General features: G+C 48.9%; 1 protein-coding gene across 2 annotated transcripts in view; it reads left to right on the plus strand.

Annotated features, from left to right (window-relative positions):
• Positions 1–6,379: 6,379 nt before the first annotated feature.
• Positions 6,380–23,299, plus strand: part of LOC140385246 (collagen triple helix repeat-containing protein 1-like) — a 145,440-nt gene continuing 128,520 nt past the window's right edge. The window contains exons 1-2 of one of the 2 annotated variants that reach the window (XM_072467173.1): positions 6,380–6,433; positions 7,663–8,079. In XM_072467173.1, coding sequence (XP_072323274.1) covers positions 7,891–8,079 — 189 coding nt within the window. In that variant the 5' untranslated portion in view covers positions 6,380–6,433; positions 7,663–7,890. Of the gene's footprint in view, positions 6,434–6,456; positions 6,610–7,662; positions 8,080–23,299 lie in introns of those variants that run through there. The other variant, XM_072467172.1, reaches the window with a different exon arrangement.

Below are 23,299 nucleotides of genomic sequence, written 5' to 3' on the forward strand. Positions count from 1 at the left end.
ATATCCCCCCTCCCCCATATCCCCCCCTCCCCCATATCCCCCCCTCCCCCATATCCCCCTCCCCCATATCCCCCCTCCCCCATATCCTCCCTCCCCCATATCCCCCATATCCCCAAGTGAATCCAGCCCTAACCTTAACCTCTGCAATGCACGCGCAACCGATGGCGTGCATTCATATACCTGCCTAACACTGTTGCCTTTTACCCCTGCCACCACCCCCCCCCCCCACAGGAGAAGCGCGCACACAACAATAGGGAGCATGTGAGGACTGGAGGAGGGCCCGCTGATGAGACGCCACTGACCGTACACGAGGAAAGGGCCCTGGAACTGGCTGGCGGACCTGAGGACCGGGAGGTTGCTGATGCAGAGGTCGGGGGCCCCACGAGCAAGTGAGCCACCAACAGCCCGTCGCCATATTCCCCCCTCCCCTATATCCCCCTCCCCCGTATCACCTGATCACTGCCTGATGTCTAACCATGCATGCTTCATTGTGTATCGCAGGACCAAACGTCCATGCACCCATCCCCGCAGATGCAGACCGCCCGCAGGATGCCCCTCGGAGACCACAGGAGACGGAGAGACCCGCCCCCTCCAGCATGCGACGCCCGCAGGATGCCACTCGGAGACCACGGGGGACGGAGAGACCCGGACCCTCCAGCATGCGACGCCCGCAGGATACCCCTCGCACACCACGGGAGACGGAGAGACCTGGAGCAACAGGGAGACGACACCCCCGTCACGTGCGGGAGCGACCACCCAGCGATGAGGGGGGCAGCCACAGGCCCCCGTCACATCCGAGCCAGGACACCACTATCCAGGACACCCCTACCCGGGACACCACTACCCAGGACACCCCTACCCGGGACAGCACTACCCGGGACAGCACTACCCGGGACAGCACTACCCAGGACACCCCTACCCGGGAAGACGAAATACCGGACAGTGACTCAGAGTGGATGGGTGGAGACGAACCCCCACCCCAAAGTGCCATGGACTCAGAGTGGGACGAAGAGCACGACACAACGCCACTGCTGTCACCAACACCCTCCACCATCGCAGAAACACTCACCACGGTTGGGCACTTTAGTGATGAGGCGTCTGGTACACTCACTGGTGCGCACAACACAGCCGTCCCGGTACAGCAGGTGGAGGTAGGAGCAGCAGAGGGACCGGGCGGTCGGAGGGCAGCCCAGGCCAAGCGAACATCTGCCGCCCAGATGGATCCCGGGTTCCTGCAGTTACCACACCCACACATAGGTCCGATGCAACCACCGACACGGAGACGAGCGAATAGGGTGACGGGTGGCTTGCGGCGGCTGCGGTCGCAGGTGGAGGAGTCCACCCGCGTCCAGGAGCTGGGAGTGGTCCCGGTCATGCGTGCCACCCAGGCTGACAACCGCACGGGTGGCGTCCACGGTGGAGGCAATGGGTGCGACGGTGTCAGACATGGGGAACGGTTTGCGAGGCCTGGGGCCTTCCGTGCAGGCGGCGTCTGTGGCCCAGGAAATGGCTGCCCTCTCACAGGAGGCCATGAGCCAGTGCCAGCGCCAGATGGCAGAGGCGCTCAATGCCATAGCCCAGTCTCAGCAGGCCATGGCCCAGTCTCAGCAGGCCATGGCCCAGTCTCAGCCAGGCCATGGCCCAGTCTCAGCAGGCCATAGCCCAGTCTCTGCAGGCCATGGCCCAGTCTCTGCAGGCCATGGCCCAGTCTCTGCAGGCCATGGCCCAGTCTCAGCAGGCCATGGCCCAGTCTCAGCAGGGCCATAGCCCAGTCTCTGCAGGCCATGGCCCAGTCTCTGCAGGCCATGGCCCAGTCTCAGCAGGCCATCGCTGAGGGCATCGGCGCCAGTGGCCATGTGCGAGCTGGCGTCGCACTGTCGCAGACAGGGTTCGACAACCCCCCCTGGGCTCCATGGCTGCAAACCTGCAGACCCCTTGTCGATACCAGCACGGGCCTCCAGGACTGGCAGCGCCAGATGTCGGGGGCGCGTCGGATGGCCAGTCCGTTCGCATCCCCCACCCATGTAGAGGCCTGGGGGCCATCGGGGCATCCCGAGGGAGGAGGAGGTGGTGTGGTCCGTCCCGGCTCCCTCTGTAGGGGAGGTCCCGGTACACCGCGACACCTCGGACTCCCCCCCCTTCCGTCCCAGGTGCATCGGGTGGGCAATGGGCAGGACAGGCTGGCAGCTCGCCATCCCCAGTCGCCCGGGCCGCAGCCTGGCCCATCGAGGCCAGGACGCCCCAGGAAACGGCCGCCAAAGGGATCCAGTGTCAGAGGCAGGAATCACAGGAGTCCACCTCCAGTTCTGCTGTACCGTCTGGGGAACCACGGAGACGTAGTCAAAGGGCCCGTAAGGCCAAACAATTAGACACTGAGTAAGTTGGCACGGGTGCAGGGCACAGATGAGTTTTAGGGGCTAGGGCACGTGCATGAACTCCTTTGGTTATTAAAGTCAATGTTACACCTACCGAAGCTGCCTTTGTGCTCTGTCCAAAGTGTGCGGGCGTGTCATGTACGTTGAGCGCAAGTGTGTGTGTGACGGGTGGTCTTACCTCAGCCCCAGGTGAGTCTGCCCCCTTCCCCCCTGGGCCGCCATCAACATCCCCCGGGCAGAGGACGGGACCGTGCGCTGCAGTGTCACAGCCGCATGCAGGGATGGTCCGGGTGGATGGTGGTACTGTGGCCATGGGTCAGACATAGTCCAATGATGTAGAGCCAGGAGCTCATCGGAGGCGGGTTGTCATCATCCTCCATGGCCTGCGATAGACACGCGTCCACCCGCAACTGGGTGAGCCCGGCCCGTTGTGCCGCCCGGTGGATCGGCAATTGGGGGTGGGGGGGTGGTGTGCATGCGGGTGGGGTGTGTGGGGTTGGGGAGGGGGGTGAGGGTGCTGGGTGGGTGGATGGGTGGGGGGTGGGGTGGTCGGCTGTTGTCATGGTGTGCGGTCTGTGGCCATACTACCCAATTCCCACGCCCATCTAGTCAGTGAAGCGGGCGTCTATCAGTCTGTCCCGTGCCCGCTGGGCCAGCGGTAACGGTGGACAGCCACCCGCCTGTGTCTACCCCGTCTGCCCTGACCATTGCCCCATCCCCCTCATCTGGGGAGGACTGGGCCTCTTCCTGCTGCTCCTCCACTCCGCCCTCCTCTGCCTGCGGCACATCGCCCCTCTGCTGGGCTATGTGTGCAGGACGCAGCACACCACAATGATGCGGCCGACCCTATCTGACCGATACTGGAGGGCGCCCCCAGAGAGGTCCAGGCACCTGAAACGCATCTTCAGCACGCCAAAGCACCTCCTCGATCACTCCCCTTGTCGCTACATGGGCATCATTGTAGCGGTTCTCCGCCTCATTGCGTGGCCTCCGTATAGGCGTCATCAGCCACGATCGCAATGGGTAGCCCCTGTCGCCCAGCAACCAGCCCCTCAGCCGGGGATGGCGTCCCTCGTACATGCCGGGGATGGATGACCGCGACAACACGAATGAGTCGTGTACACTGCCTGGGTGACGGCGCAGACGTGCAGGATCATCATGCGGTGGTCGCAGACCACCTGTACGTTCATTGAATAGGTCCCCTTCCTATTAGTGAACACGGCCCTGTTCTCTGCAGGTGGCCGCACGGCGACGTGCATCCCATCGATCGCGCCCTGGACCATGGGGAACCCGGCAACGGCAGAGAAGCCCACGGCCCGGCATCTTGGCTGGCCCGGTCCACGGGGAAGCGGATGTAGCGGTGCGCCATGGCATAAAGGGCATCTGTCACTGCCCGGATGCACCGATGTCTGCGATATGCCGGACAGGTCCCCACTCGGTGCCTGGAATGACCCCGTTGCATAAAAGTTCAGGGCCACCGTAACCTTGACGGACACGGGGAGAGGGTGTCCCCCCGCCAGTGCCACGCGGTGACAGGTGTGCCAGCAGGTGGCAGATGTGTGCCACGGTTTCCCGGCTCATCCGGAGTCTCCTCCTGCATTCCCCGGTCCGTGAGGTCCTGGTATGACTGCCCGGGGCCGGTACACACGGGGCGCCCTCGGGTGCCTCCGTTGCCGTGGGGGCCGCAACGTCCTCCTCCCCCTCCTCGTCCTGTCGGTCAGGTGTCCCTCCAGCCTGGGCGGCTGCCGCCTGCCCCTCTGCGGCAGGCCTGCGCCGCCTCTCTGGGCACGCTCCTCCTCCTCCTCATCCAGGGCAACATAGACATGAGCGGCTGCCACCACGGCGGCCAACATCACTGGATGGTCTGAAAACATGACAGCCTGGTGGGGGGGGGGGGGGGGAGGGGAACGACGACATGTCATTCATTGCCCATATCCCCTCCTCCCCCAGCCCAGGTGGCATGGACCGCCATGGGTCCAACTGTTGGAGGCTGGCACCTGGCCAGGTGGACCAACTCATTTGCCCTCCTCATCACCCACCCCCGGCACGGACCCCCTCCCAACCCCCAACCTCCACCCCGGCACGGACCCCCCCCCCCAACCTCCACCCCGGCACGGACCCCCTCCCCAACCTCCACCCCAGCACGGACCCCCCCCCCAACCTCCACCCCCGGCACGGACCCCCTCCCCAACCTCCACCCCAGCACGGACCCCCCCCAACCCCCAACCTCCACCCCAGCACGGACCCCCCCCCAACCTCCACCCCGGCACGGACCCCCTCCCCAACCCCCAACCTCCACCCAGCACGGACCCCCCCCAACCTCCACCCCGGCATGGACCCCCCTCCCCAACCTCCACCCAGCACAGACCCCCCCCCCCCAACCCCCAACCTCCACCCCAGCACGGGACCCTCCCCCCACCTCCACCCCGGCACGGACCCCCCCCCCAACCTCCACCCCGGCACGGACCCCCTCCCCAACCTCCACCCCGGCACGGACCCCCCCAACCTCCACCCCCAGCACGGACCCCCCCCCCCAACCTCCACCCCGGCACGGACCCCCTCCCCAACCTCCACCCCAGCACAGACCCCCCCCCAACCCCCAACCTCCACCCCAGCACGGACCCCCCTCCCCAACCTCCACCCCGGCACGGACCCCCCCAACCCCCAACCTCCACCCCGGCACGGACCCCCCCAACCTCCACCCCAGCACGGACCCCCCCCCCAAACCTCCACCCCGGCACGGACCCCCTCCCCAACCTCCACCCCAGCACAGACCCCCCCAACCCCCAACCTCCACCCCAGCACGGACCCCCCTCCCCCAACCTCACCCCGCACGGACCCCCCCAACCCCCAACCTCCACCCCGGCACGGACCCCCTCCCGGCACTCCCCCGGAGCCCAGCCTACTCTAACCACCCCCCCCCCCCCCGCCGCACACACACACAAGCCGAGACACACTCTTCCTCACGCAATCAGTCTGCGGCCACGCCATTTCCTGCCCAGGAGCCAACCCCCCAGGCAGTCACTCACCTCCTCGCTGGTCGGCGTGAGCCTGGAGCACCGGGTCACGCCGATGAAAAGGAGGTTTGATTGACGTCGACGTGAACGGTCATCACGTCGACGGGACTTCGGCCCATCCGGAAGGGAGAATATCGGCAGGCCGAAAATCGGCTGCCTTGCGCAGACCCGTGACATTCTCCGCCGGCAGCGGCGCCATTACGCCCCACCGACTTTTCTCCCTTCGGAGACTTCGGCGGGGGCGGGGGCGGGATTCACGGCGGCCAACGGCCATTCTCCGACCCGGCGGGGGGGGGGGGGTCGGAGAATGACCGCCCCAGATTCCAAACATCCGCGGTAATTTGCTTTAAAGAGTGAAATGTGCTCTGCTCTCCATCAAATAGCTGCACCAATTTCTGCAGGGCGGGCCTCAAGGAAGAGCACAGGTTTGAGCCGAGAGTTTGTAAGGCAACCGTTCAAACGTTCCTTAAACTGCACAGGCTGTAAGACAAGTGACATGTTTTGTGAGGAGTATCTGATTGCAAGTAACATTGCTGTACGCTTGACTTCACCCTGCAGACTATTGATAGCCTGTGAGCTTTTGTCCAGTTGTGTCCTTTTGAGAGACCACATAAGTTCCAGAGGAGAGGGGGGGGGGGGGGGGGGGGGGGGGGGGGGGGGGGGGGGGGGGGGGGGGGGGGGTAATGCTAAGATTGCAACGTGGTCTGTTATGTGGTATGTTGCAGCTTGCCAGGGTTACAGTATGGAGAATTTTCAGTTTTTGTTTGCTGAAATTGGCCTCTCCCGTAAATTAACAGAGCAGCTCACGGGCTTGGGATAAGATACATTACCCCACCCACCCGTTTTGCACACACTATAATGCAGGCCGGGTTGCTGGTAGCACTCCAGACCGTTCACACGGTGTCAGCGCTGGAGCGCAGCATTGCTTGCAGGTTTGTGTCGATCTCTTCCTGGAAGAGTGGGGGAGAGGAGGGCGGAGCTCCGATCCCGGCCGCGAGAGGAGCTCGAGGGTCGGCCATTTAACAGTAGCGACAACAACAGGTGAGCGACCAGGTGAGCGGTGCCACTCGCACCCACCTCACTCTGTCCTCGTGCTGCCAGGCCGAGGCCCGGGCGAGTGGGCGGAGCTGCGCTTCCCTTCCCGGAGGGTTTGTTTGTTTGTTGGTTGGTGGGTGGGTGAGAGAGAGGTGGTCGACGATGGCGTTGCTGAGCCCAAGGTGGGGGTTAATGTTTGTTTGCTGGGGCGCGTTTGTTTGGATCAGTAAGGCGGCCCTCGCCTCGGGAAGGCGGCGGCGGGCGAAGTCGAGCAGAGTAAATAATGCCCGTTCGGCTGTGCACTGCTGAGCCGCTTCAGGAGGGCGCAGCGTCGCTGAAGGGCTCGGTAATAAAGTGGAGCCTCATGGTGTTCACAAGACGGGATATGGTGGTTAGACTCTCTTTTTTTCCCCCACCCCCTTTCTCTCAACTTTCTGAACAATATTGGGAGTGAGTGAGGGGATATACAGCTTCTCCTCCTCCCCCCCCCCCCCCCCCAATTTATACTACCAGAAAAGTTTAGGAATGCTTCGGGTTTGCAAATACCTTGCTGCTTCCTCCTGGTCGGTTAAATGGAAGACAGAGGAAAATAAAATGAAAACTTTTGTTCCCCCCCCCCCCGTCTCTCTCTCTCTCTCTCTCTGTTTTGCTAATCATTTATTTCGTGTGTTTGAAGAAATTGTGGGTGAGCTTTGAAGTGTGAAGAAATACTGAGGGTTCACACTGGGCATCGTTCCTTTATTAAAAAAGTCAACATCAAACGCTTCCCTTGAAAGAAAAGGTCACTGCTGTTTTAAGAATACACGTCAACAAATAAAATCGTGCGAAAAAAACTGTCCAGTTCGCTGATGCTCGCCCTAAAAAAGTGTTTAAAACTCCCGCACACGAGCTGCATTTTCTAGTAGCAAAATGCTTTTTTACCCCACTATCTATCTGGAAATTGATTCCATGCATTTCTCCTTTGGGTAAATCATTTGCATTGTTTAAAATGTACCTTTTATTAACTTTATTCATTCTGAAGTTACTTTCCTGGCACGGAATCAAATCCTATTCTGTATTCATTACACATATGAGTTGTAGTTCTGTTAAAACATTTCCTTCACAGAAACAATTTCATATGTGAACACTTTATTTAGAAGTGATATCTGTGTTCATTAGTAAATGATGAACTGTGCTACTGATATGCAGAATGAAAATGTCTTCACGTGCCCTAACTTCAAATGTTCTGTTTCCAGGATTCAGTTTAAGTTCGGTGAACATTTGGAATTTTGTTACTTCAAAAGCAGTGTGGTGATGCAAAACAGTTTGCTTTAAAATAAGTCCTCTGAATGCAACCAACCAGCAGAATAAAGAATGTGATCCACCATCAAGAATGGATAATGACTGCTACTGTTCTTGAGACTTGGAGTTGGATCAGTGTGTCAATAGTACTGTAATCTCAGTTCTTCAATTACAGTCCCACAATGAAAGATTCAACACACATCTTTGTTTATTCGTTAGTCTTGCTGGTGGTACGTTTGACCCAGGGTCACAGTCTTTTTACCTGTGAACCTATTACCATCCACCGGTGTGAAGGTTTGCCATATAACATGACATATTTCCCCAATAAATTGGCGCACTATGACCAGGACATTGCTGCTGTTGCACTGGAGGTATGTTTTATTTATGTTGTTTATTTATATTTTTTTAAGTGTACATATCAGAACAAAATATGCACCTACAGGGGGGAAAAAACATATGAATGCATGAAGCTCATTATTCAAGGTCCTGTGCTTATTTGGTACTGGCACAGGTTATTGTTTCACCTTTACTTACAATCCATGTGCATAATTGTAGTCAATAGATTGTATCTCTTACTGTAAATCTCAAGAAACTTGTTAATTTTAAAATTCTCATCCTCGCTCCATGCTCTTGCCCTTTCTAACCTCTGTAATCACCACCTCCAGCCCCACAACCTTCAGATAACTTCCTCTAATTCTGGCCCCTTGAGCACTCCTGATTTTAATTGTTCCAACTTTTGGTGGCCATACCTTCAGGTGTCTGAGCTCTGGAATTCCTTCCCTACATTTCTCCACCTCCTACTCCACCTTCCTCTTTAAGACACTCTTTAAAACCTACTCATTTTCGTCCTTTAAGATGCTCCTTAAAACCTACCTCTTTGACCAAGCTTTTGGTCATCTTATGTGGCTCGATGTTATATTTTGTTTATAATGCTCCTGTGAAGCATATTGGGATGTTTTATTACTTCAAAGATGCTATGTAATTTGTAAGTTGCATTTGTGCCAAGTGTGATATCTGGTAAAAGGGCAGAAGAATTTTGCTTCTGCTTTTAAATGCGAACAGTAGAATAAATTGACCTTTAATGTGCCATACAAAGTGATATGTGCATGTGTAACACTCCTTTCACCAGAAAGAAGGAGCAAGAAGAGAGGATTATATTTCTATCAAATAAGAGTCACTAATAAATCCAGTAAGGAATCTGTAAGGGAAATTTCTTTACCCAGAGTAATTAAATTGTCAAACCTGTTACTGTGATAGTGGTAAATAGCATGGGGACACTTAAGGGAAACAGGATAAATACATGTATATCAGAACATGCTGACAGGTTTAGACAAAGTGAGGTGGTCCTTCCGGATCAAGACTGACTTGTTTCACCTCCAGTTTAATGGATTCTGAGCTGGTTTGATGGATTCCGAGCTGGTTGATAAGTTCAATGTGCGATCCACAGACTCTGCCACAGGTGGGGTAGGTGGTGCTTGAAGAGTTGGGTAGATGTGTTGCTTGGAGGTTTGTGTGCTCCTTCCAACCCCTTGACTTCACCTGTACACGTTCCTGATGGAAGTCTCTCAACCTATTTTATGCCTTCCTGAATGAGCTTCTCCATTGTGGCCGGGTTTGTGTGTCTAACCTCTTCAGGGATACTTTGAGGATACCCTAAATGTTTCTGCGGTCCTCCTGGGAGCATAAAACACCACAGACGAGTTGGACCAAATGTGTTTTTTTTCCTGTGTTGTAAAAGCTCTATATAATAGCAATACTGTGCCAAAACTCTGTATTTGTGTTTGATAATTATTCTTGTAAAATACGTGGTATTCTGATGTTTAAACTACTGGTGTCCATTTAAGGCTACAAAGTATAATTGCTGTGTAGTCTTATCAGTTACTGATCAGAGCACCAGCTTTCATTGCAGAAAGGATGTTCAAGTGCAAGCATTATGGTTTGGTATTAAATATGGAACCAAATTTTCATTAGAAGTTCTGCAATGCATGATGTGGTGTTTTACTACTCCGTAAGTGATCAGTGAGTTCCTGGATATGATGATCCCCTCTTTTAAGGGGTTTGTAGCTTACTGATCTTCTCCGCTCAACTATATTCATCTGAGCGATACAAACTTGCTGTTGGTTCCATGCTCCAGGTGCTCTCCATCAGGATATCTACAGGAGCTCTCTGGGTGACTCTTGTATTCATATTATCTCTTATCCGTTGAGTAAGAATTTAAAGTAATGCTATTTGCCACTAAGAACATGAGGAATAGGAACATTTTTGATAAAGCACCACATAATAGACTTGTTAGCAAAAATTAATGAGATTAAATGAGCAGTGACCGCATGGGTAGTAAATTTGCTAAGAAACTTAAAGCAATTGTGAACAGTTCATCACTTTGAAGGGAAGTATAGACTGGTGTCATCCGCAGTCTATATTCAGACAATTGCTTTTTTTGATATATATTAATGCGCTGGACCTGGTATACGAGGCATAATTTAAAAGGTTTGTATATGACAAAAACTCAGGAAAAGTAATGAACAATGAAGAAGATAGTAGCAGACTTCAGGATAGCATCGACTGGTGAAAAGGACAAACGCAGTGGATGCAACTTAATGCAGAAATGCATTTTGATGGGAAGAATGTGGCGAGGCAGTCTAGACTAGATGGTGCATTTCAAATGTGCTGCAGGAGCAGAGAGACCTGACAGTGTATAGATAGTTCATGAAAAGAAGCCGAACAAGTTTAGACTGCTGGCAGAACAAGCATACCAAATCCTTGGCAAAGAGTACAGTAGCAAGTAAATAAAACACAATTTTAATTAGTCGCTGGTTAAGCTCTTGTTGGAAGTATTGTGTTCAATTCTGGGCACCACATATCAGAAGGCATGTCAAGGTGTAAGAGAGGTGCAGAGGAGATGAATTGGAATGCTGGACTTCAGTTATGTGGAGGGTCTAAAGGTGATATTCTCCAATGAGGCAGAGAATGTTAAATGGCCATTTTATAGAGATGTTCAAAATCATGAAGGATTTTGACCGGGTAATGTGGAAAAACTGTTTCCACTAAAAGGAAGGCTGTTAATCAGACAGCACAGATTTAATTAGTCAATGAACCGGGGCTGATATTTTTTTAATGCAGCGATTTATTTAAAATGCGCTACCTGAAAGAGCAGTGGAAGCAGATTTGATAACTTTCAAAAGTGGATTGCATAAATAATTGAGGTAAATTTTTCAAGTGACCAATCAGATTGTGACTGCAGTTCTAACATTATCTAACTTGGATAGCTAATTCAACAAACTGGCTCAAACACGAAGGGCTGAATGGTCTCAATCTGTGCTGTATCATTTTCTTGATTATATTATACCTTCACCTAATTGCAATTCAAATATATTCAAAGAAAAACAGCTGAATATGTAAGAAACCTACCAACAAAACAAAGTAAGAGTGATTATTAATCAAGAAGCAGGGAGAAGAAAGGGAACCAAACCAATTCACTGCAGGTACTTTCAGGAAAGTTTTTGTCTGTCATGTAGTCAGTAACCAAACGGAGCCTAAGAAAGTAGTTGCAGCGATCTAGAGTCTTAAGGACTGATCCCACCTCCCGAAAACACCTGCCAAGTGTGCGGTCAAAGATGCCTCTAGGATCGGGCTCATCGGCCAAGCAAGAACCCATGACCAGTAACACAGAATGTCCTAGCTGGACAATCCTATTCATTAGCGAATGGTCGCTGAAGAAGTGTCAGTAACCCCAGGAATTGATATGAAAATATAATTTGTAACATACACATTTAAAACTTAAATCCAATCAGTTTTGCCATTCCAAGGCCTGCCTTCTCTCTCAACCTGGGATTTGAACTTTGCTCCTTTCTGGTGTTTGCTTTGTTCAGTCTGTCTACCTTCCAGTGTTTTGTGCACGAGTGAAATTTAACTTTAAAAAATATATTAACATATGTGTAATATATTGTAAATGGTTAGAGCAATTCCATTCCTTTCATATTTGGCAGATAACTCAAACAATAGAAAATAAAGATTAATAGAAGAGAATGGTGAGCCTTACTTCAGTGGTAGGGAAATTACTGGAGAGAATTTTTTGAGACAGGATCTACTCCCATTTGGAAGCAAATGGACGTATTAGTGAGAGGCAGCATGGTTTTGTGAAGGGGAGGTCGTGTCTCACTAACTTGATAGAGTTTTTCGAGGAGGTCACTAAGATGATTGATGCAGGTAGGGCAGTGGATGTTGTCTATATGGACTTCAGTAAGGCCTTTGACAAGGTCCCTCATGGTAGACTAGCACAAAAGTCACACGGGATCAGGGGTGAGCTGGCAAGGTGGATACAGAACTGGCTAGGTCATAGAAGGCAGAGAGTAGCAATGGAAGGATGCTTTTCTAATTGGAGGGCTGTGACCAGTGGTGTTCCACAGGGATCAGTGCTGGGACCTTCGCTGTTTGTAGTATATATAAATGATTTGGAGGAAAATGTATCTGGTCTGATTAGTAAGTTTGCAGACGACACAAAGGTTGGTGGAATTGCGGATAGCGATGAGGACTGTCAGAGGATACAGCAGGATTTAGATTGTTTGGAGACTTGGGCGGAGAGATGGCAGATGGAGTTTAATCCGGACAAATTTGAGGTAATGCATTTTGGAAGGTCTAATGTAGGTAGGGAATATACAGTGAATGGTAGAACCCTCAAGAGTATTGAAAGTCAAAGAGATCTAGGCGTACAGGTCCACAGGTCACTGAAAGGGGCAACACAGGTGGAGAAGGTAGTCAAGAAGGAATACGGCATGCTTGCCTTCATTGGCCGGGGCATTGAGTATAAGAATTGGCAAGTCCTGTTGCAGCTGTATAGAACCTTAGTTAGGCCACACTTGGAGTATAGTGTTCAATTCTGGTCGCCACACTACCAGAAGGATGTGGAGGCTTTAGAGAGGGTGCAGAAGAGATTTATCAGAATGTTGCCTGGTATGGAGGGCATTAGCTATGAGGAGCGGTTGAATAAACTCGGTTTGTTCTCACTGAACGAAGGAGGTTGAGGGGCGACCTGATAAAAGGTCTACAAAATTATGAGGGGCATAGACAGAGTGGACAATCAGAGGCTTTTCCCCGGGGTAGAGGGGTCAATTACTAAGGGGCATAGGTTTAAGGTGAGAGAGGCAAGGTTTAGAGTAGATGTACGAGGCAAGTTTTTTACGCAGAGGGTAGTGGGTGCCTGGAACTCGCTACTCCCGGAGGAGGTGGTGGAAGCAGGGACGATAGTGACATTTAAGGGGCATCTTGACACATACATGAATAGGATGGGAATAGAGGGATACGGACCCAGGAAGTGTAGAAGATTGTAGTTTAGTCGGGCAGCATGGTCGCCACGGGCTTGGAGGGCCGAAGGGCCTGTTCCTGTGCTGTACATTTCTTTGTTCTTTGTATTCCGGTTCAAATAAAATTCCTAGTTTAAAATTTTTATTTGGGCAAAACATTTATTAAGTCTATGCCGTGTTGCAGGAATATTGTCAAGATGTGCAAAATTGTTTCATATTTTTTCAGTTGGATACTTCTTAATCCTTGCGGTTTTTAAAAAGCCACTTTTTTGAGTCTTTTGATGTTCTAGTAAGGCGCTGCTGAAATTAATCTTCCTTAGAAAATATTTGAAGGGAAAATCATTTGTAATGTTGAAAATGTTTATTTTCTGCACTAACCGTGAAAATGTTCAGAAGAAAGCTATAATTTTACTTGTCCAGCTGGTTAGCTTGCTTTGGCAAATGACTTTGTGCACTGAAGCCAAAGACAGTGCAACACAGTTGTAGAAGGCTAAGCTTTTGTCAGGTGAATCAGAACTGCCCTCTCTTCTCTGTAGCAAATAAACTTTGTTTCAACTCTTTAGACTTGTGTGACCTCCGTAACCAGCAAGTGCCAGATTTCCAGCTGGTTGTTTCAGCCTATGTTATTAAAAATGCTCAGCTTGTTTCCTGCAGCTTGGCCCCAAATCCTCCGACTCCTGGTCTTGGCAACCGCCTTTGAACAATGTAATGGATGGTCTCCCTGTGTGCATATATTTAAAAAGCATGCATCTGAGTATTGTAGTAGATTATTGATTGCACTCAGTAGGACAGATTACAGTTATTTGTGCCATATACCCACACAGACGCACATTAATCTGGAATGGTAGAATCTGCACTGGGTAGGACACACTCTTATCATGGCTTCTTATTTCAGTATTGAATAAAAAGTGAGCAAAACATGTCGAAACAAATAGGACTTGGACTATTCTCAACATTAATCACAATCCTTTCATTTGTATCCAACTGTCAAATCGCACAAAATTGAAGATCCTGATTCTCCATTTAATGAATAGAAAACTGGTTTGTGAAAATGAAATGCAAGCATCACCATAGCAACCAGAGTATGGTTGCCAAAACACTGTCTACTGTGACAGATTTCAGCAAGATTGTTGACTTGAGGCTGTTGCCTGCTATGGTGCATACTTGCAGTAATTTTTAATATCCAACGTTTAGCTATGGGGGAAGACGTACACTGAGAAGTAAGAGAATGTTATAACTACAGTCTTGTCTTGGCTGGTCACTGCAAATTCCCCATCAGTTGAATAATTTGCTACTGCAGTCAAACTTGTGAAACCCTTTGGTCACTGCAGCATCGTGCTTTCATTTATTTCATCTATCAAAGTATTTCCTGATAGTTTTCTCATTTTTTGCTGGGTGGGTTCCTGGTGTTCTGAAAACCGTTTAATTCCATCTGTTGGCCAGAAACGGCCTCTTTTTCTGGGAACCTGCTCCATGCCCATCATTCATTGAATGCACCTTGCAGCTTGTTGATTTATGTTCTTTGTTTTGTAATAGGGCATGTTCACTCATGGGACGATGAATTCTGATTGTATTAGGTGTAGAGGGTGTAGAATTGGTGCAGTGAAGTTGTGAGCTGATGTTACTAGATCTCTGTTCCTACTCTTACTTGGTTTAGCTTTTTTTTCATCAGATTCCTGGTCTGGTGCTATGGGTATTTGGATTATACTAGATATAGTCTTGGTGAAGAAGAGGAAGTAAAATTAAGAAGCCAGACAAATGTTGGGTAATGGGCCATTGGAGTTGGATGGCTGCTATTCTTGTGCTCTTGGCACCCTAGGTACATGATGTAGTTGAGATCCAGGTGGCTGTGGGGCAGCAAATTTGTTCAGAATTATTATTTGATGCAATTTTTATTTTGCCCCTTCTTTGTGTCCACTGATAATTGCTTTGCCATGTAGCAAAGACCATCTGCTTGAGTTAAAGGAAATGTAATTTCCTTTCTCTTTGTTTAATGTTATAAACACCTGAATTCATCATATTATCTATTGTGTAACTGAACACTTCATGATTTTACCTTTGGAACAGCTTCAGAGTGGGATATTTTGTTAGATCAGTATATTAATGTTGCATGAACTTTGTTAGGCATGCTTCTTTCAAAATAAAATACTAAAAATTCAAGAAGTAACTTTGTTTTCTCAAGTTCTCTGTAGGAGCCTTCCCTATTTGAATTACTGCCAAACTTAATTTTATGGAAGTCAATGTTGGGGTAGGAGAGCAGAGGGGAGGGTTTCTACCATCTGTGGTGCATGTTTCCCACAAAGACTAATGTGCAAAATGAAGCTACACTTTGTCTTTTTAAACTTATTTTCATACTTTGGAATTATTCATTGTGAATCCCATGTGCAGAAAGATGTAAATCATCAGCTTTGCAACAAGATGAAATGTGTCTCCTTTTTTTCAAGGAGTCATGAGTAAGATATTGATGCTCTGTTTCATGGGTGTGCTTCTTGTATGCTTTTCATAGCATGATCTCTCGTGAATAGACGGACCTGTGTACCAGTTTAATCTGATAGTAAATCTATGAAATGTAGGCCAAATCTCAAGTGACAGCTTTACCACATTTTAAAATCTTTCCTTTAGAAGCTCTCCTCCCCATCACCACCAACTGCCCTGAGGTGCCAGCCAGCTCTGAATTAGTACTTTGAAATAACTCTGGGGTTGAGGCATACATGAAGGATGAGGAAGTGTGCAATATGAAGATTAAGTCTCACATTTGTAAGGTCACAAAAAAACCCAAGTAGATGAGATGACTATATGGCAGGTCATAGAATTTAGGATCATAGAATTCCCACAGTGCAGAATGCTCACGCTGTTGAAATATATTTTGTTGGAGAATTCTGCTTGCACAGTAAACATTTCCTGAATTATTACCAGTGAATTGCAGCCTAGTTTAAATTATATTGGCTATTTTAGATGGACGTGAAAAATGATGATGCCTTCCCACAAAGTGACCTGACAGCATAAATTACTCGTGATTTCATTTGCTGCTAAATGAATGGCCCGGCACAGCGGTTAGCACTGCTGCATCACAGCATCCGAGACCCAGGTTCAATTGCCTTGGCTAACTGTGTGAAGTTCGCACTTTTTCCCTGTGTTTTTCTTCCAGGTGCTCTGGTTTTCTCCCACAGTCCAAAGATATGCAAGGCTATGATCAATGTATGGGGATAGGCCTAAGTAGAGTGTTCTTTTGGAAGATCAGTGCAGACTTGATTGGCCGAATGGCGGCCTCTTGCACTGTAGGGATTCTATTGAAGAGAATCTTGCAAAATTAATCTTTTATTGATCTTTTATTATTGTCACAAGTGGGCTTACATTAACACTGCAACTCGGGTGGCATGTGGCGCAGTGGTTAGCACTGGGACAATGGTGCTGAGGACCCAATTTCTAATCCTGGCCCTGGGTCACTGTCTGTGTGGAGTTTGCACATTCTCCCCATGTCTGCGTGTGTTTCACCCACACAACCCAAAGATGTGCAGGTTAGGTGAATTGGCCACGCTAAATTGCCCCTTAATTGGAAAAAAAATAATTGGGTACTCTAAATTTATATTTAAACAAACACTGCAATTAAGTTACTGTGAAAATCCCCTCGTCGCCACACTCCGGTGTCTGTTCAGGTACACTGAGGGAGAATTCAGAATGTTCAATTCACCTAACAACACGTTTTCCAATTTAAAAAAAAAAAAAGGCAAGAAATGTAAATCAATCTTTTCCACAGTAAGAAGTCTTACAACACCAGGTTAAAGTCCAACAGGTTTGTTTCAAATCACTAGCTTTCGGAGCACTGCTCCTTCCTCAAGGTAAGACTTCTTACTGTGCTCACCCCAGTCCAACACCGGCATCTCCACATCAATCTTTTCCATTTCAGTGCTGTAGATTCTTTTCCCTTAAATTCTGAAGACATCTGTGATTTAAAATGACGTCTAAATTGCAAATGAAAATATTGGCACTTCATTCATTTCCCTTGAACTGTTATTTGAAGTGTGAGGTAGTGAACTAACACCTTTTGGATCTGGTAAACCTGTTTGGATTCCCAATTTGAATCAAGATTATCTTGGTCTCATTCTACTTTTAGCCTTTACGAAACAGCATGAGTTTGATCACACGGGAGCTTGCCATTTCAAATCTTTGTCCTACTCCTGACACAGTAAGAAGTCTTACAACACCAGGTTAAAGTCCAACAGGTTTGTTTTGAATCACTAGCTTTCGGAGCATAGCTCTGTCCTCGGGTGAATCACCTGAGGAAGGAGCTGTGCTCCGAAAGCTAGTGATTCAAAACCAACCTGTTGGACTTTAACCTGGTGTTGTAAGACTTCTTACTGTGCTCACCCCAGTCCAACCGCCATTTCCATATCATGGCTACTCCTGACAATGTTAGGAATACAGGTCCCTAAGTAAACCAGGTCAAGATTCAGAGTTGAAAGCAGGTGATGTTCATTGAAGCTTGTACTTAAGAGCTGGGTATTTTCCCCAGTTAGGGTTGGCTTCAGGACAGGGCAAGGATCCAGAAGGGAAGAGTGGAAATTAGTATTTGTACTGAATGATAGTTTCACAATAAAACAGTTGTGAACCATCAGGATGTCTTGGACCATAAGATATAGGAGCAGAATTAGGCAATTCGGCCCATTGAGTTTGGCCCGCCATTCGATCATGGCTGATATGTTTTGCATCTCCATTCTCCTTTATCTGTCTTTAACACTGCTGCCTCATGGCGCCGAGGTCCCAGGTTCGATCTCAGCCCTGGGTCACTGTCACTGGAGTTTGCACATTCTCACCGTGTTTGCGTGGGTTTCGCCCCCACAAACCAAAGATGTGCAGGTAGGTGGATTGGCCATGTGAAATTGCCCCTTAATTGGAAAAAATGAATTGGGTAAATAACCTATCTATCTCTGTCTTAAAGACACTCAGTGACTTGGCCTCCACAGCCTTCTGCGGTAAAGAGTTCCACAAATTCACCACCCTCTGGCTAAAGAAATTCCTCCTCATCTCAGTTTTAAAGGGTCGTCCCTTCAGTCGGAGGCTGTGTCTCGGGTTCTAGTCTCTCCTACTAGTGGAAACATCCTCTCCACATCCACCCTATCTAGGCCTCTCAGTATTCAATGAGATCCCCCCCATCATCCTTCTGAACTCCATTGAATACAGACCCAGAGTCCCCAACCGTTCATCCTAGGACAAGCCCTTAGTTCCCGGGATCGTTCTTGTGAACCTCCTCTTCGCCCCCTCCACGGCAAGCTCATCCTTCCTTTGATACGGGGCCCAAAATGGCTCAATATTCCAAATGGGGTCTGACCAGAGCCTTAATCAGCCTCACCAGTATGTCCCTGCTTTTGTATTCTAGCACTCTCGAAATGAATGCTAACATTGCATTTACCTTCCTTACCGCCAACTAAACTTGCATGTTAACCTTAAGAGAATCCTGCTAGGACTCTTAAGTCCCTTTGTGCTTTAGATTTCCAAAGCCTTTCCCCATTTAGAAAATAGTCTGTGTCTATTTTTTCCTACCAACCTCACACTTTTCCACAATGTATTTCATCTGCCCCTTCTTCGGTCCTAGCCTGTCCAAGTCCTCTGCTTCCTCAAAACTACCTGTCCCTCTACATTTCTTTGTATGCTGCCTAATTTGGTAAATAGATATACTCCTCTGACCTCTTGGTCCTCTGCCTCCTACAATAGTCCAATGAAACATAACTTTTGATTAGACATCTTATAACCTTCCAGTTGAGATTTTGGTAATAAAAGAAATGAGGAGAGATGATATAAATTAAAAAGGTCAATTTTTAATGGAATTGCACAAGAGGCCTGTGGATGTGAATATACAGATCTTTGAAGAGTGATATGTCAAGTTGAGAAGACAGTCAGCAAGCATTGGAAACCTTCATTTTATAAATATATAAAATGGCATAGAGGACAAAGCAAGAAAGTCATAAACCTTTATAAATTACATACCAGACTGCCCAGAGTTCCTGGGTGCTGCTATTATTTATTAATCCTGTGTACAACGATGAAATTAAGAAGTGTACTGTCAATCACAATATTTAAATTAGTCTTCATTAATTAGCAATGTAGAGATTTCCCAGGGTTCTTATCCTGCAAAACATTGTCATTCAGAACAGATTGAAATTACAGGAGGCAGACAGGCTAAATAAACGACTACTCTGAGCAGGTGTGCCAAGGTGAGGCAGAAGCAAAGGAAGAAGGGCAAATCCAATGCCTTCCAGGTATAGATGTATTAATTGGTCAACAATTTTCCCCTGCCGCACCCAGCCAAGCTTTGTTGGTCAGCCTATCCAACATCATCTCACTGTTTCCCTTCTGCTCCTCACAACAGCTCCAGGGCTGCATCTGAAAACCTGGGGGCATCCTTCCATTCATATCCTGATGATTAAATCATAAAACGAGCTGAAAGCAATCATAATACTGAGTGCATGTGACTTTTTTATTAGCGATGCATTCACTGGCTGAAAAGTCCCATCTGAAAATTACGTTTTCTAGATATGCGGACTGGCATCTGCTACCAATTCAATCATCTGGTCTGTTCATCAATTGATTAAAATGAGATGGGTAGTTAAATCAGTTAAGCCTCATGTTGTTTGCGACTGTTCATCAGCATTTGCTTTATGATTTTAAAGGGGAGAATGTAATCCAGTTGAATTGTTTTTTTGGAAAGCCTGAATGCATGTTAGTGAAAGGAGTGCAGTTGCTTTCCCGCTAAAGAGGAATAGAAGCAGTTCAGTCGCCTCAGACTGTTTATTCATTTCTCTCAAACACAAAGTTAATGGCAGTCAGCAGGAGCAGGTTACCTCCCCATCCTCATGGCTGAGGAAAAACACTTCTCGGGAGGAAAGATAGAGAGAGGGCGATTCTGGAAATTATACAAGATGCAGGTTGTACTCCCTGCTTCTCTTTTCAATATTCATGATGGCAGTGATTATACTCTTTTTCCAGTGAGTCATCTGGTCAATTATATTTAATGTTTAAAGAAGGCAGCCTCTTCTTTAAAAAGAGATGAAGCTGATCAATGCAATGACGCAGTTCATTTTTGAAGTGTCTTATCTGTCACAAAAAGCATCGCAGTGCGAATGGTGCGTGGGTGTTCAAACCGTTTCTCCTCCCAAGTGATGACGGCCAAATTAAAGAATACAGTCACTGCACTTTTTTTTAGAAAGAAAATTGACACACAATTGCAATCAACTCCACCTGTTAGTTACTTCTATTACATTAAAGTAAGTTTTACTTTTAAGGGAATATTCTACTATAATGCTCTTTAGTCTTATTTCAGCCTGGTTTGAGACAAATTGGAGGGTCTCTCCAAAGCCTGCCAAATGTTTTACCAGGCAATGGACGATATCCTCTTCTAATGTGGTGTTATTGACGAGGATACTCCCAAGATTGCTGGACTTAAAAGTGTATTGGTTTTTAAAATATTTTTATTCAAGGCATTTTACAGAAATACATAAAAATATCAGAAGACCAAAATATGAACAGAAACCACAAGCTCCCAACCTCCCCCGAAACAAACACCGCTACATGCCCCGCCTTCTAATTTGTTCCCCCTTATCTCCCCTCGCCCAACCCGCTGACCCCACAATTCACCTTGTAAAAAAATCGATGAACAGTTTCCACCTCCAGGTGAACCGCTCCTCCGACCCCCGCAAAGCGAACTTGACCTTTCCAAACGCAGGAATTCTGCCAGGTCACTCACCCCTACCCCCACCTTCCGTGGCTCAGAGTCCTGCCAGCGCAATAAGATCCATCTCCGGGCTATCAGGGAGGCAACGGGCAATTTGCTGGCTACACTTCCTACCTGGACTCCCAGGTCTGGTGACACACCGGATATCGCCACCTCCAGACTCGGCGCCACTCCCACATCCAGAGTCTTGGACATGACATCGGAGAACCCATGCCAGAAACCCCTCCGCTTTGAACACGCCCAGAACATGTGGACGTGATTCATGGCCCCCTTGCACCTATCCTCCACCCTTGCAAAGAACCATCTCATCCGTGCAACCATCATATGGGCTCTGAGCACTACCTTAAACTAGGCAGCACGGTAGCATTGTGGATAGCACAATTGTTTCACAGCTCCAGGGTCCCAGGTTCGATTCTGGCTTGGGTCACTGTCTGTGCGGAGTCTGCACATCCTCCCCCGTGTGTGCGTGGGTTTCCTCCGGGTGCTCCGGTTTCCGCCCACAGTCCAAAGATGTGCAGGTTAGGTGGATTGGCCATGATAAATTGCCCTTAGTGTCCACAATTGCCCTTAGTGTTTGCCTTAGTGTTTGGTGGGGTTACTGGGTTATAGGGATAGGGTGGAGGTGTTGACCTTGGGTAGGATGCTCTTTCCAAGAGCCGGTGCAGACTCGATGGGCCGAATGGCCTCCTTTTGCACTGTAAATTCTATGATATGGCTCTATAACCTCGTGCACGATGAGGACATATTCACCCTCCGCTTGGCCTTTTCCCATGTCCCGGCCTGCATCTCCCCACCCAACTCCTCCTTCCATTTGTTCTTAATAAGAACATAAGAACTAGAAGCTGGAGTGGGCCATCTGGCCCCTCGAGCCTGCTCCACCATTCAATGAGATCATGGCTGATCTTTTGTGGACTCCGCTCCACTTTCTGGCCCGAACACCATAACCCTTAATCCCTTTATTCTTCAAAAAACTATCTATCTTTATCTTAAAAACATTTAATGAAGGATCTCCTCTTCCGGAGCGCCCCCCCTCTAGTATCAACTCCATGTAGATGTCCAACACCCTTCCCTCTCCAATGTTATCCTTTAACCTGTCCTGCAACACTGGAGACAGCAGCCCCGGGAAGGATGGCATCTCTCTCCTCAAAATCCCTCACCTGTAGGTACCTAAAACCATTCCATTTTGGTAAATTGAACGTCATCTCCAACTACTGCAGACCTGCAAACGTACCCCCTATAAATAAGTCCCTGAAGTACTCTATTCCTATCTGCCACCACCCCTTCAACCTCACCACTGGCACAAATCTATGATTATCATATATTGGCACACCCAACGACATACCTTCTAACCCGAAATGTTGCCTACACTGGCCCCACACCCACAACGCCGAAACCACCACTGGACTCGGGTACCTGCCCGGAGGAACGGAAGGGGTGCCAACAACAGTGCCCTCAAACTCATCCCCATACACGACACCGCCTCCATCTGCCCTCCCACTGATCCCTCCACCACCGCCCATTTCCTCACCATTGCAATGTTCGCCACCCATTAATAATTAATCAAACCTTTTTTGAAAATCTTTTTATTGGCTATTCTCATTTATAAACAGTTGTTGCTCATATACATTACATTTTTCTTGCCTGTGCTAATTTGCTTAATTTTACAGAGGTTTGTTTTGTCCTTCATTTGACTAACTGTACGTACATTCTGCTGCTGCCCCCCCCCCTCCCCCAGGGTTGCGCAGTCCTTTGGTTCTTCATTTTTTCCCCCCACAAGTATCCAGGAAGCCTTCCGCTGACCCTCGAATGGCCTACTTAATCTTCTCCAGGGGGAGAAATTCCGAGAGGTCGGCGAGCCAGTCTGCAGCTTTGGGTGGTGCTGCTGATCGCCAGCAGGTCCCGTCCAGTGATGTTTGGGCTCTATCCAGTAGCTGTCTGTACATTTTCCCACATAGGCACAAGCAGCGAGAAGGGGGAGGGGGGCGGGCTATCAGGTCCTCTAGTAGTGTGCTTTCTGGGGCCCCGGGGTACCCTACTGTCTCTTTGCGAAGGAAGTGCTTTATTTGGAGGTGTCTCAATTCCTGTCCTTTTGCTAGTTTCCACTTCCTCGTCAGTTTGTCCAGTGTCGCCAATCTGCGCCCTACGTAGAGGACCCCGACCGTCAGTGTGCCCCGTCCTGCCTCCATTTTTTGAAGGTGGTATCTAGCATGGCTGGGGGAATCTGTGATTGCCGCAGATGGGGGCCATAGGGGACATTTTGGTTATCCCTAAGTGTAGTCTCAACTGGGTCCACGTTCTCAGCATGGCCGCAACTGGGCTCGTTGTGTACCTTGTTGAGGAGGATGGGCGTGCTGCTGTGGCCAGGGCCCGGAGGGTTGTTCCTTTACCGGATGCCTCCTCCATTTGTACTCTGTCTGTGTCGGGTTCTTGTACCCATCCCCTCACTTTTTCTGCCGTCGCTGCCCAGTGGTAGTATTGTAGGTTTGGTAGAGCCAGGCCCCCTGTGGCTTTCCCTCTTTGCAGTGTCGGTTTGGGAATTTTCGGGTTCTTACCCCCCCCCCC

Source organism: Scyliorhinus torazame, chromosome 11, assembly GCF_047496885.1.
Source record: "Scyliorhinus torazame isolate Kashiwa2021f chromosome 11, sScyTor2.1, whole genome shotgun sequence".
Taxonomy (NCBI): Eukaryota; Metazoa; Chordata; class Chondrichthyes; order Carcharhiniformes; family Scyliorhinidae; genus Scyliorhinus; species Scyliorhinus torazame.